Below are 13,190 nucleotides of genomic sequence, written 5' to 3' on the forward strand. Positions count from 1 at the left end.
TAAACTGAAGTGAGAAAAACACTGTTAAAGCAACCACTAACTAGAATACTATGTTAAACCGTATGGCTGTGATATCTGGTAGCTTGAGAGAGTTGGGTTTGTAGATCCATACCCTAGGAAATTGACAGCTGGGGGGAAGTATCAGTTTTGATGTGAAGTTGATGTGACTGCACTAAAGGATAACGAAGAGCAAAATAATCTAGCACACAGAGGAGGTTTGATTAATTAAAATAGTGTTGTAAAGCAGTTGTGCTCTCATGCGAGTTAACTTTGTCCGATCTCTAGGCTTATAGTAAACATCCTTTAAAGCTGCTACAAGAGAGGTGATTTGGCTAAATGAATAGGAAAAGATTAAAACCTCCAGATGTTAAAACTGAGGATATTCTGGTAATCCCTTTATTTTGGAAAGTATATGTAAAACTCTGTCAGGAGGATTTTAAGATTATTACAACTCCATTGATTCAACAAGATTGGAATTTATTTAGAGTGTTTGCTTATTTAAAAAAACAAACAGTTTTTTTCATATTCTGCTCATATAACAATTCTTGTTCTCCTTTTCTGCATAATTTATTATCATATACCTGTTATCTGACATTTAGGTACAGTAGACATCTACAGATGTCAGTTATGATGCAGCTCAGACAGGTGACCTCAGGTTCCAAGGAGTTGCTATTTTTCCCATGTATACTTTTTTAATAAGAATTTTGTCAAAGGACTTTTTAAGAGAAAACATTCCTCCATGACTTTTCCCTGACCCTTTTAGAGAAAGCACATGGCTATATTGCTCAAAAGGAAATGGGCAGATGGTGACTGGCAGACTGGAGCAAATTCTGACATATGCAAGAAACAATTAAATGCTCATATAATATCCTGAGTAAGAGAACCAAATGACTTCCCCATTTCCTCACTTTTTGCATGAGAAAACTTACTGCAGCAGGAAGAGAGATGGATTACTCTTTGCATTCACCTCAGTCCATGGAAGGGGGAAGAGTGGGCTTTAATTTCCTGATTCCCAAGGAATCAGATGGCTCATTAGAGAGAAAGTAGCAGCAAGTTGCATGATCTGGCACAAAGTTGTATATAATTAGGAAGCAGAAGCCTTCCTGATTTGCCAGTGTCTCATACCTCTGCCCTTTCTCAAACAAGATGATCACATTTGATATATAACTCAATGAGCAACAAGAAAGATGGGACTAAGAGAGGGAGAAACGCATTTTTAAATCTAGTGCTTCATGACTGTCACTACAAGACATTAATATTTCGTGAATATAAATTTGAACCTGCATTGTAAAATAATAATGTAATGCAATACTTGAAGAACTGGAATCCCTAATATTTTATAATATATGCAAACTAAAGACTCAAAGGATGAAAAAATATTTGATTCCTTTTTAACAATAAGGAAATGACATTTTGTGAATGTTAAAGTCTCTGTTATGAAATGCAGAAACATTATGGCATGCATAACTGGGGGCTATGTAAGACTCCACATTCCACAGAACACTAACAGAACTGCAGAAAATTATAACAACTGTTTGGTGGGCTTTAATGTACTTTCATAAACTTAATAAATCATAAACTTTCTGTGTCAAAGTCCTCCTCTCAAGCCTGCTTTGTAAAGGATTAGTAGATGAGTCAGTCCTTGACTGTACTTCTTAAAGCAATTGCCATCATCTCCCCCTTTTTTTCTATTTTTTTTTTAACCTCATCCTTCTCTCCATGCTTTTTTATTCTAAACTATCCCTCATTATCTTAAGATTTATTTTGCAACACATTAATTTTGTTCTTGATTTTATTTTCTGCCCCATCCTGCTTTCTCCACTTACAGTGATGCTTGTGGTGTGGATTTGGTGGTTGTATCAATCAGAGCTACATGTCTGTATTAACATGGCTCAGCTGAAAAGGGAGACTTGTGTCATATATAGTCCCTGTATATGAGAGCCTGCTTTGGAAACTTCAAGAAGCTGCTCAACATTTTAACTACAGCCATGCAAACACATCTGCATTGGGGTCTGAGGACAGCCAAGATTCCCCTCCTCCCCACTTCGTTCCCAAATTGCTACAGTTTAGTACCTCACACCCATATGTGTAGTAGGAAAATTATTGTAAAATAAGAACCATCTGTCAGTTAGCTAGGCAGTCAAAGCCTGCAGATGTTTTATATAGTTTATACAGTTGGCAACATTCACAAAACAATTCCCTGGAATCAAGTCTTGACAAGACAATGAGTATAATTTGTAAGATTAAATGATCCTTTTAACTTATGTCAGAAAAAAAAACCAGAACTATCGTTAAACAAAGTATCTAAATAAACATTTAAAGGTTCTGCAGTGAGAAGAGACAAGGCATGGTTTAAAATTAATCACATAAATTTCAGTGAGGACAAGTGGACAGTCTTTCATGGGGATGGAACATGGGGATTGAATGCACAAACACAGAGTAGGAAATGATTGGCTAGAGTGCAGTAATGCAGAAAAGGACCTGGGGATCATATATAGAATATGAGACAGTACGGTGATATTACTGCAAAAAAAATGCCAATTAGTATACCAGGCTTTATTAATTTAAGTGTCACTTTCATGTTAAGGGAAGTGATCCTTCAGCTCTATTCTGCAGTTGTGAAACTTCTCCTGAAGTAAAAAGAACTATCTCAAAATGAGGATGGTTAAACAGAAGATACTTAGAGAGCTTGTGGTATCTCCAGCTTTGGACATTTTTAAGAACTGGTTAAATAGGTATTTTTGTAGGGTGCTTTAGACTAGGATGATCCTGCCTTGATCATCTTTATATCACAAAGAATCTTTGGATGTTTATACATGGGCTCTGGGAGGGGAGGAAAGGGGCACCTTAATTACAGTGGCTCCAAGAGCCACTCTAATTAAAGCTCCTGGAGCAGCTCGTGTCCCTGCGCTGAACAATCAGCATACCTGTGCTGAAAAATGGTGGCGGGGTATTTTAACTAAAGCTGGTTGAAAGAGCTTTAGTTAAAGTGCCCCTCCTACCATTTCTCAGTGCAGGGACACTGATACACAAAATGCTGGATTCTGCTGGAGCACAGTACTTACCACGTTCCAGCAGACTTGATTAATCGAGTCTGTTCAGATGTGCTGTAATTACAGTTCATTGGAGCAGCCTTGCTGCTCGTGTATAGGCACTGTTTGTGTCCAGGACTAACTGTTAAGCCTGGAGATACAATGTTAATGTACCTTAATCAAAAAAGGCTCTCAGACTATGTAAGGTTAAAGGTCAGGATATATACAAGAAGACACATCAGAATAGATCAATGCTCTATCTTAGTCCCATGGTCTCTAACTGATAATGTTCATTATTTTGTAATATAGCTGGACTGTTAACTATATAGAGTATTAAATTCTTTTTAATCTCTTTACATCAATATAAGGCTGTAGCTGGGAACTACATAATAGCTTAAATTATACTGTGTGAAGATGTATTTTTCTTATCAATTCTAATTTATATGGAGTTTTATATCTTAGTTATAATCAGTGCTGAACAAGCTGAAAAATTTGAAAAAAAGATAGATTTTTGAGATTTTTTTTTTACCATCCTGCTTACGTTTTGATTTCCTTCATAATATAATAACCATTTTTCTGGTGATATGTTTTAGACAACTTTTATTGCATATCATGCTATTTTTCTTCTGAAATAAAACAAATATGTATTTGAATACACTTAGGAATTAAATTTGATTAGTTCCAAAGAGGTAAAATTTCAAAGAAACTACAGGCAGAATTTGGGTCTATATTTAGAATTTGTTTCTGAGAGATTAAATGATGAATAAGTTTATGTTTGGTTGCTATCTAATAAATGCTGTATTTCCTCTATTACTATAAGTGATTCTTTATGAAACAAAGAAATCTGATTATTTTCTCTTATGATGTGTTAGGGTGATGCAGGTCCAACAGGTCCACGTGGTCCAGAAGGCCCACAGGGGCAACGAGGTGAAACAGGGCCACAAGGTCCACAAGGATCATCAGGTCTTCCTGTAAGTTTATGAAACTGTTGCTGCTCAGTGCTCCCAGCATGTTAGTACCCTGTCTACACAAAGTCAGGGGCCTTTGTACATTTCTTTGATATGTAACAAACTTACCTGAAATGTAATTTTCAAAAAGGAAAGATACCATTTGTGCCTGTGTAGTGGTTGCTTGGCAAATAACTTTTTGATATATGGCAAAAAATACTTTCAGATTAAAGGTTGCATCTGTGGATGTGGACTCTGATCCTTTCAATGCTTATGTATGAGATTAACTAAGCATATGAATATCCTATTGACTTGCATCTTTAAAGTTAAGCAAATGCATGTTTTCAGGATCAGAGCCTGTAGACCTGAGGCTGCCCTTGAGACAAGGCAGAAATACAGGTCTACAAATATATACCACCTTTGACATATTCCTTATCAGAATTTGTTATAATGATTTCTCTGTTATTTTTAGGGGACTGAAGGAACGGATGGTTCTCTTGGTGCTAAAGGCCCAACAGTAAGTTACAAATCAGCTGTGTAGGGAATGTTGTATATGGATTCTGTTTCTAATGTAGATTTTAAGGCAGGTTTTAATATAGGTACTTCATCTTGAGTTTTGTATCACATTCCTTTTGTAGGGATCTCCAGGCACCTCTGGCCCACCTGGCTTATCAGGTCCACCTGGCTCTCCAGGACCTCAAGGCAGTACTGGTCCTCCAGGAATACGAGGCCAAGCCGTAAGAATGTTTTTTTCATAATGGAAATTACAGTATGTAGCAACTATGTTAGTAATGGAAGAGGGATTCCTTCACATCTAATCAATAGACTGCTAGATATTAATGAGTATACCAAGACACAGTGCTCATAAATTCCTTATATGTATTCTGAAACATAATAGGTTCTTTCTTAGCCTATCTTGAAAGTCACTACAGAGAGGCAGAGACCTGTACACAGGCTGGGCCTGATTTAATTATGTTGGTCATCATTACACAAGAACATAGGGCTTCTGCTTGTAGTTACTTCCAGATATGGAGACTTATTTAGTACTTTGAATTTTTATTACATAAAAAATAATCATATTTGCAGAAAACATAATGTACTATGAATATATTGAAATGTAGCCACAGCTAGCTCCCCAGATGGAGTAGTTTTCTATTGCCACAGGCAGCCAAAATATTCAAGAAGTAATCATGCTTAAATTGTTTTTGTAACATCTCCCCCCTTTTTTCTGATGTCTTTTGTAAAATAACTTTAGTTAGTTTAGTCTTTATCACATATTTTTTCAGAGAAGTATTGTATGAGAAATTTTGAGATGAACCCATTTTAACACTGTTGAAGGTAATTACATGGGGTTTGTAAATATGTACAGATACTACAGGGTTAGTGGTAGTGGGGCTTTTCTATGTGTTAGCGGCTTAGGGTAAATACCTGTGAGTGTGCTCTTACCTTGAAGTAGGTAGAAATTAAACCATGCTACCTTATGTCTCTTTCACTCAGGCCAAAGTTATTGCAGTTTATCTTCTATAACAATGTGCTAAGACTGTGCACGTGGGTAGTCCATATAGGGCAGCTGACAGTATTAATTCATTTATTTTTAGGGAGACCCTGGTGTGCCAGGTTTCAAAGGAGAAGCGGGTCCTAAAGGTGAACCTGTAAGTCTATGAATTTCATGATTGAATCAGAATTAAAAATCATGTGGACATTGCTATTTTGAACATAACATTATATTCTCTAACATATCTAATACTTATCGTCATTGGTTCTGACATAGGTGGTGCTGTGAATGGATGGCAGGGCAGGCCATTTAAATTCATTTTGACAGAAATCCCCCAACCAATTTAACTTCCTCAGGTGTCAAAAGCAACAATGTTTCTGTTTTGGGAATTAATATACACAGAGTGGACACAGAGTGTTAATGACTGCCTTTCTTTTTAATGGTCTTGAGGTTCTACTAATCAATGTAACCTTTTATAGGGCAGTGTGAGTCTGTTATAGTAGGATGCTGTGTCTTGTAAATACATGAATATAGACCTACCCATATAAGGCATCTAGAGCACCTCCCAAAACTTCCACACCAGCCATAAGATGGGTTTTCTCTGATCTCGAGGTCTGAAGAGAGAGATTGCTGTTGTTTGTGGACATCTGAGTTCACTGGTCTTTGTCTAATATGAAAAATACTGGACAGATACTTAGAATAAATACTAGTGAACTGTTTTTCTCCCATACAATTCACATCTTTTCTGCAAAAGTTGCTTTCCCCTCACCATATTGGGGTGCATGTGTTAAGTGGGTTAGCTGATTTTTTGCCCAGAATAGAAGCACGCTACCTTGATTTTTGCTCTACAGTGCAGCAGCTTTGGCAGTAATAGGAAGCTAAGGGAGTCAGTTAATTTAATGGCTCATATTTTTTCACTCCACAAGTGTCAATGACTGCCTTTCCTTTTAATGGAGTTGAGGTTCTACTAATCAAGATAACCTTTTATAGGGCAGTTTTGCTGACTGCTAGTTGCTTCTGGTCTCTCTCCTCCTATTTCACAGTTTTGAAAACACTTTAGCTCTTTTCAGAATCATAGATCCACCTATGGAGACTAGTCTTCAGCAGCACCTAGGGAGGGTGAGTCAGCTGAAAGGGCAGGTGAATCAGCTGAAGATTAGTCTGTGTTCCTACTCTGTACAGTCACAACTCTGGAAAGATCTTTTTTCTTCATTCTGTCTTTCAGAAACAAGGTGTATATTATTTTCCAGGGCATCTTGTATATGATAAAATATAGTAGATTGATAGTGATGCAGCACTGAGTATCTCACAGCCAGAACCAAATGTGTGACATAAATGCTGAATTTTAGTGGTAATGTAATTAAACTCTGTTTAATTGAATGAGAGCCCTAGAGCACCACCAGCAGCTTGCCCGTAAGAACATTCTGCATGAGCAAAACTACTCAAAAGCAACTAAGTCCATCCAGGATGGGCTCACAGATGACTGAGCATCACCTTCTGATCAACAGTATCAAAGAATACTGGTAGATCTGATAATGTAACAATGCATACTTGGCCTTAGCATTATAAGAAGACTATCCAAAGCATAGCCACATGAGATGTAAGTTTGTGTTCGCTTGAGGTCAGTAATAACTTGCCAATTCCTTCATAATGGTTCCTTGAGTACTGACTTGACTGTACTATCAATTGCTTAAGGCCATTTAAAAGAATGGTCATTAAAGTCTGGCTTGTTGTACATTAGTCAAGTATCATGTCCTATATGTACTGGTGAAATCCATAAGCTATTTGAACCTTTACGTTTGTTTTCCTTAAAGTTGCCTGCTTGGTGAGTCATACTTTTCACAATTATATAGTGTTGTATCAAACACAAGCAAAAATATAATTACAAGAAACCAAATTTCAGAAATACAATCCATTCACAAGTCATCTCCTACTCAAATGTTAGTTTCTAAACACTTCAGAAAGAAAAATATGGGTGTGAATAATTCCATTTTGTAACTAATTCAAAAATTTCAAAATCTAGCCACTCAGTTTTGGTCTTTGCTGCTTGGGTAAATGTTTATGGTTATGCTAGAAGAAACAAGGTTTGATATGGCCTCCATAAATGGTTTATTTTCTTTATTTTAAATGTTCAAATATTTTCTGTAGGGTCCACAAGGTTCTCAGGGTCCTATTGGACCACTAGGTGAAGAAGGGAAAAGAGGCCCTCGTGGTGATCCAGGGTCAGTAGGTCCACCAGGTCCTGTTGGAGAAAGGGTAAGAAAAGCAAATGTACATTTTTCTAATGATGTGCCTCCATAGTGCAAAACATATATGGACCTGAATGAGAGTTTCCTTAAAGTGAGGGATGGGTGAAGCCAAACTTTTAATACTGAAAACTGCTATTGTGGGCTGTTTTGGAGGATAGTAATTTTATGACCCAATTGTTTGAAAAGATAGGATACTTTCTTTTGTGATGCAGAACTAGACCTGGAAAGATGCATCCACCCACACTGAATGCCACCTACTTCCTTTTGTTTGTGTTTATCTTGGGAGGGAGATTAAAGTCTGGCTTTTTATACAGTACTTTATAACTCAACATGTTAATTTGTGCATCAAGTCTTTTGATAGCAGAATGGCACTCCACACATATAGAGATAAAGATAGAAGTAGAACAGATAAAACAGGACATTCTTGATTAGGTGGCATTTTTATGCAAATAACCTTGGAGTTATTCACAGGCTAACATGCTTTTCAAGATGCACAAAGGTTTTAAATGTGCAAGATACATACTTAAATATTTTGTCACTAATATAAAGCGACAGAACAGATTTGAGGAACAGATTTGAGGAAAATGTTTTTGTAAGAAAATAAACCGAGTTCCAAAACCCTATAAAATCAGATTTTTCATTATAAATCCTTTAAAAACCAAGCTGATAATGAGAGTTATCTGATTTTTTTTTTCACAGGGTGCTCCTGGTAACCGTGGTTTTCCAGGTTCTGATGGCTTGCCTGGACCAAAGGTATGATAATATAAAGCATCTAGATATTGATTATGCATAGATGTATATGACAAAAGAACATTTAAGTGAGAAGATTCCTGTGGAAATTGGGTAAAGCTGTTAAATTTCTGGAAGCGGCGCCAAAGGAAATACCATATGGCAGTAGGCTCTTAAATACATTGAGACCAGGGGAAGAAATACAGGAACATAGGCCTGGAAGGTCCTCTTGGGCCAACAAGTCTTTAAACACCAAAATGGCCCTGTAACATGGTATAGAAAAGAGCAGAGGAGAAGGACACACTGCAGACACTCTGCCTCTGCCTTTGAATCTCAGGGCTTATCTTGAATCATTGAGCACCAGCAAACCTATGGTGTATTTTGCACTGTATTTTAAGCTACTGCCTTTGGAGACAAGGTTTGTTTGTGATGGTATCTTTTGTTGGATTAATTGTATAGTTAGGAGAGATCATTTGAAAACAGAATATTTCCTAGATGCAGAATATCTCTTCCTTGACTATTCTTCTGACCAGAAAAGTCCATTCTTCTTTGTGTTGCCTAATAGATAAGTTACATACTGGTAAATTTAGCTATATCACTGATTCTCAAACTTTTTGCCCTGTGGGCCAGGTAGACATAGCCTGGTCTGACTGTAGGCCAGATCCAGCTAGTGGACCTGATCCAGAATGTGGAGTGGGTACAGTGGGCCCATTCCAGCTCTGCAGGGGGGAGGGGGAGAAGGACATGGCCCAGCCCGGATCTGACTCTGTAGGGGGTAGGGGGTAGTCCAGCTATGCCAGGGGAGAGGATGTGGCCTAGCCTCAATTTGCCCATGTGGGGCTTGGACATTTGGCAGTGGAGGAAAGGTGGAAAGCCCTCAAGCTGGATGCCATGACTTTGGAACGGCTAGATTTGGAATGTAGGCTGGGGGGTTAGCATCCCTGATGTAGACACATTTTTGTCTAGCAGGTCCATAGATTATTACCTTCTTTATAGGATTCTAAGAATTCTAAATGAGCTATGTTAGTTAATTTTATACAAGACACCACATCTACATTTTAAAGGTTTGGTTCAGAGTACTTTGGAAAAATGTTGATAAATGATGCTAATAGAATACACATACACACACACACACATACATTTTTCTTTTGCTTTATGTTACTACTGTTGTTATACCTATTGTCTGACTTGTGGTGCTTTGATATCATTTCAGGGAGCTCAGGGGGAGCGTGGTCCAGCAGGTTCTTCTGGTCCTAAAGGAGGCCAGGGAGATCCTGGGCGTCCAGGTGAACCTGGCCTCCCAGGTGCTAGGGTAAGGAAATAACATATTATGATGTCCTGACACCTTTCATTTGTGGGAGGGTGACAAACTTTCCAGGATTAAAAAATTGTTATAAAAGTTACATATAGGAATCACTTCTTTTTTAGCTTTAATGCCTTCATCAAAGACCTGGCCTTGAATTCAGTGGAAAGAATTTGATTCTCTTCCCATTGAAGTCAAGGGAAGATTCCAATTAACTTCAAAAGGTCATGGTCTATATCTAAATCAGACAGTTCAGTCCAGAGAAATGTGAGCATGTAACAAATACAAGGTGGAATTGAGGTGACTGCCCCGGGTCCCGTGCTTTGGGGGGCCCTCTGGAGCCAGACAGAGTGGCTGTGGTGACTCTGTGCCATCATCACTGGCTTCGTGTCCGGCCACTCACTACCACCACCCCCAGCCACCGCCATCGTTCTTCATATCTAGAGTGTGTGGGATTGGAGTAGGGGCGGGGCCACACATGAGCTGATTTGCCCTGGGCCCTGCACCCTGCTCTATTTCAAAGCCTCACTAAATTGGTGTATTGTTTTTTAATAGTGCAGCACATACTGTTGTAAGGTTTTACAGAAGAAATGTTTGAGGAGGAATTTGAATGCTTCAAACAAGGAGAGAAAATCAGTTCCAAGAATAAGGAGTGACACAGAACACTAAGGGAGAGTGGGACAGATAAAGTGGATGGACCAGTGTGTTGGCACTGGATTTATGACCCAGTGGACCCAAACCCTCAGACCGACCATGACTTCTCCATTCAATAATAGGCAAATTTTATTGATACACAGTGATAGCAGACAAGAAAAATGCAGGCAAGGCAAACAAAATAACCTCTATGATTCTATATTTATCAGTCCTAGGGTTTACAGAGGGAAGGTACATCTGGCCAGTATGTGAGCTTCACCCTGTGGTTCTTTCTTGAATGTCAGATGTCAGCAGCCTGGAGGTCAAGGGCCAAGCCCCCCCCTCCCCTCCACCCCCAGGGGGATGGGTGAAACGGACTGGTGGTGTGCCCTCTGTCCATGGTGGCCTATATTTTCCCACTCAGGGACCTTTTGCTCCTCTGAAATCCCTCCTTTTGTGTTCTTTTTCTCCTCTGATGACTCTTCATTCCTGGGTATCATTGATTGTTTTTTTTCTGTGGCCTTCATACTGTACATATTCTGTTCTGTCAGCATACTCCTTTGTTTCCCAAGCCCATCACATGCATGCATCTTAATTTGAGCATGCTCTAGCTTCCTAATTTATTTCATCTCCAAAACTGGAAATCCCAAGGGCTCTGCAACTAGTCAATGTGACCTGGCACCAATGCAGCAAGCCTATCCCCTGTTATGGTACACTGTTCATGTTTCCCAGCCTGTTTACACCTGTTCCAGACACAGCGGCCCTTGAAGGAAACTTTGCCACAAACAGGCTTTTAGAGACCAATTAACCCTTGCCATTCCCCTGGACCATTATTCTAATACATATCTACTTTATCTTCAATCCAATTCCCAAAAGCAAATCAATAAATATCATTTTCTAGCCATCACAGTTGGAGGCTTGAGAGGAGTGTAAGCAGCAATAGGGGAAACAGAAAGACACAGAGCAGAAAATGTACATGACTTTTAAGATAAGGATAAGGAGTTTGGTGATGCAGTTGGTGAGGAGAAGCCTTTATGGAAGGGTAGTGTGAAATGATTTCTCATTTGTATTGCCACCCAAGTGAAAAATATCTTGGTATTAGTGTGATAATCAGATATTGAGTGCAGCTTCTGAATTCATTTACAATTTTCTGGTGTGAATTAGAAGCATATGCATAGATTTATATCAATTTTATACTAATCTTTTAGGGTCTCACAGGAAATCCAGGTGTTCAAGGTCCTGAAGGAAAACTTGGTCCTTTGGTGAGTAATCTAGGAGTGAGAAGGAGATATACAGTTATTTTTTCTTCAATACTTCAATACTTTGAAAGCCCCTTTCCTTGAAGCTACCCATATCAACGTGTGATTTTATAACTTCTTCAGGTGAGCAGGTCCATCTAAATGCCACCTATTAATGAGTTAATTAGTGTTACTAAGTTAATGATTTGCTGCAAATCAGTTTTCCTAGATTGTATAGGTATATAAGTATATACTGAATAACAGCTATCATAAGAAATGCAGTTCCTAGTGCATTCAGTATGTCCTCAGGTTTGTAAGAAACTCAGAATATTTTTGCCTAATAATTCTCCTATATTGACTGTTTAGCTCCAGCAAGACTGCCTGTAATGCCATATCAGATATTCAAATGCTAAATTGTTCATTTTTACCACAATACTAGCAAACAAAGAATATAGCAATACAGAAGTATTTATAATTACCGTTAAGAATGTAAAAATATAACAAAGGAAATATTAAAAGTTAGAAATCTGTAGCAAGTAATTAAATATAGTTTTAATTTTTTAAATTATGAAATGAAAAATTTTAGAACTAAATACCATTGTTAGTAACAGCTACACTTCAAGATATTTTTTGATTACATGTAAACAGGGCCGTCCCTGGTGGGGGAGCGAATTGGGGTGACTGCCCCAGGTCCCGTGCTTTGGGGGGCCCTCTGGAGTCAGGCATAGTGGCCGTGGTGACTCTGTGCCATCATCACTGGCTTCGGGTCTGGCCACTCACTACCACCACCCCCAGCCACCGCCATCCTTCTTCATATCTAGGGCGTGTGGGATTGGAGTAGGGGCAGGGCCACACATGAGCTGATTTGTCCTGGGCCCTGCACCCTGCTCTTCTTATAAAAGTCCTAGATCCTATTTGCTGTGCTCTTTTTGGAAATGACTATTAACATACTAGGCAGTTATTAACTTCTAACAAAATATTTGTCCAATACTTTGATACCATGTTAAGGCAGTTATTCTTTCAAAATAATGCAGGGTCCATACTCTCTTAGTAAATTAAATGGGAAGACTTTTAAAAATGTCAGTAGGAGAGCTTCTGAGTCTTCGGAGAATTAATAGACGTTGAAGCTACTTGCTTTGAACAAAAAACTCATGGGAAAACAGCAGAGAATATTTGTAGCATCATATGATAAATAATGACTGTTATAGGGTGCACCAGGAGAAGATGGACGTCCAGGCCCAGCAGGATCAATAGGTATTCGGGGTCAGCCAGGCAGCATGGGTCTTCCAGGACCAAAAGGCAGCAGTGTGAGTACAATGCTTCTTAATCAGCATTTAATTATCTAGCTAGCTTTACTTTCAGAGGCAAACATACTTACATGGAGGAAAATAATCTCTAAAATTAAAACTTTTCTTTCAAATTAGGGTGATCCTGGAAAACCTGGAGAAGCAGGCAATGCTGGTGTCCCAGGGCAGAGAGTGAGTATTATTTTTATATTTTTTTATTGATTATACAAAAATATATTTTTTTATTATGCTTGTTTGCTATACAAGAAGTTTTCTTC

At 38.5% G+C, this 13,190-nt stretch overlaps 1 protein-coding gene across 2 annotated transcripts in view; it reads left to right on the top strand.

Moving 5' to 3' along the window:
* The window catches only part of COL5A2 (collagen type V alpha 2 chain), a 176,103-nt gene that overhangs the window by 137,494 nt on the left and 25,419 nt on the right, over window positions 1-13,190 (top strand). For both annotated transcript variants that reach the window (XM_090045265.1, XM_090045264.1), the window contains exons 19-28: window positions 3,905-4,003; window positions 4,452-4,496; window positions 4,618-4,716; window positions 5,578-5,631; window positions 7,623-7,730; window positions 8,423-8,476; window positions 9,666-9,764; window positions 11,597-11,650; window positions 12,835-12,933; window positions 13,051-13,104. In XM_090045265.1, the coding sequence (XP_089901391.1) occupies window positions 3,905-4,003; window positions 4,452-4,496; window positions 4,618-4,716; window positions 5,578-5,631; window positions 7,623-7,730; window positions 8,423-8,476; window positions 9,666-9,764; window positions 11,597-11,650; window positions 12,835-12,933; window positions 13,051-13,104 (765 nt within the window). The remainder of the gene's footprint in view (window positions 1-3,904; window positions 4,004-4,451; window positions 4,497-4,617; window positions 4,717-5,577; window positions 5,632-7,622; window positions 7,731-8,422; window positions 8,477-9,665; window positions 9,765-11,596; window positions 11,651-12,834; window positions 12,934-13,050; window positions 13,105-13,190) is intronic.

This window comes from Crocodylus siamensis, chromosome 4 (genome assembly GCF_052110815.1).
Source record: "Crocodylus siamensis isolate JL-2025a chromosome 4, ASM5211081v1, whole genome shotgun sequence".
NCBI lineage: Eukaryota > Metazoa > Chordata > Crocodylia > Crocodylidae > Crocodylus > Crocodylus siamensis.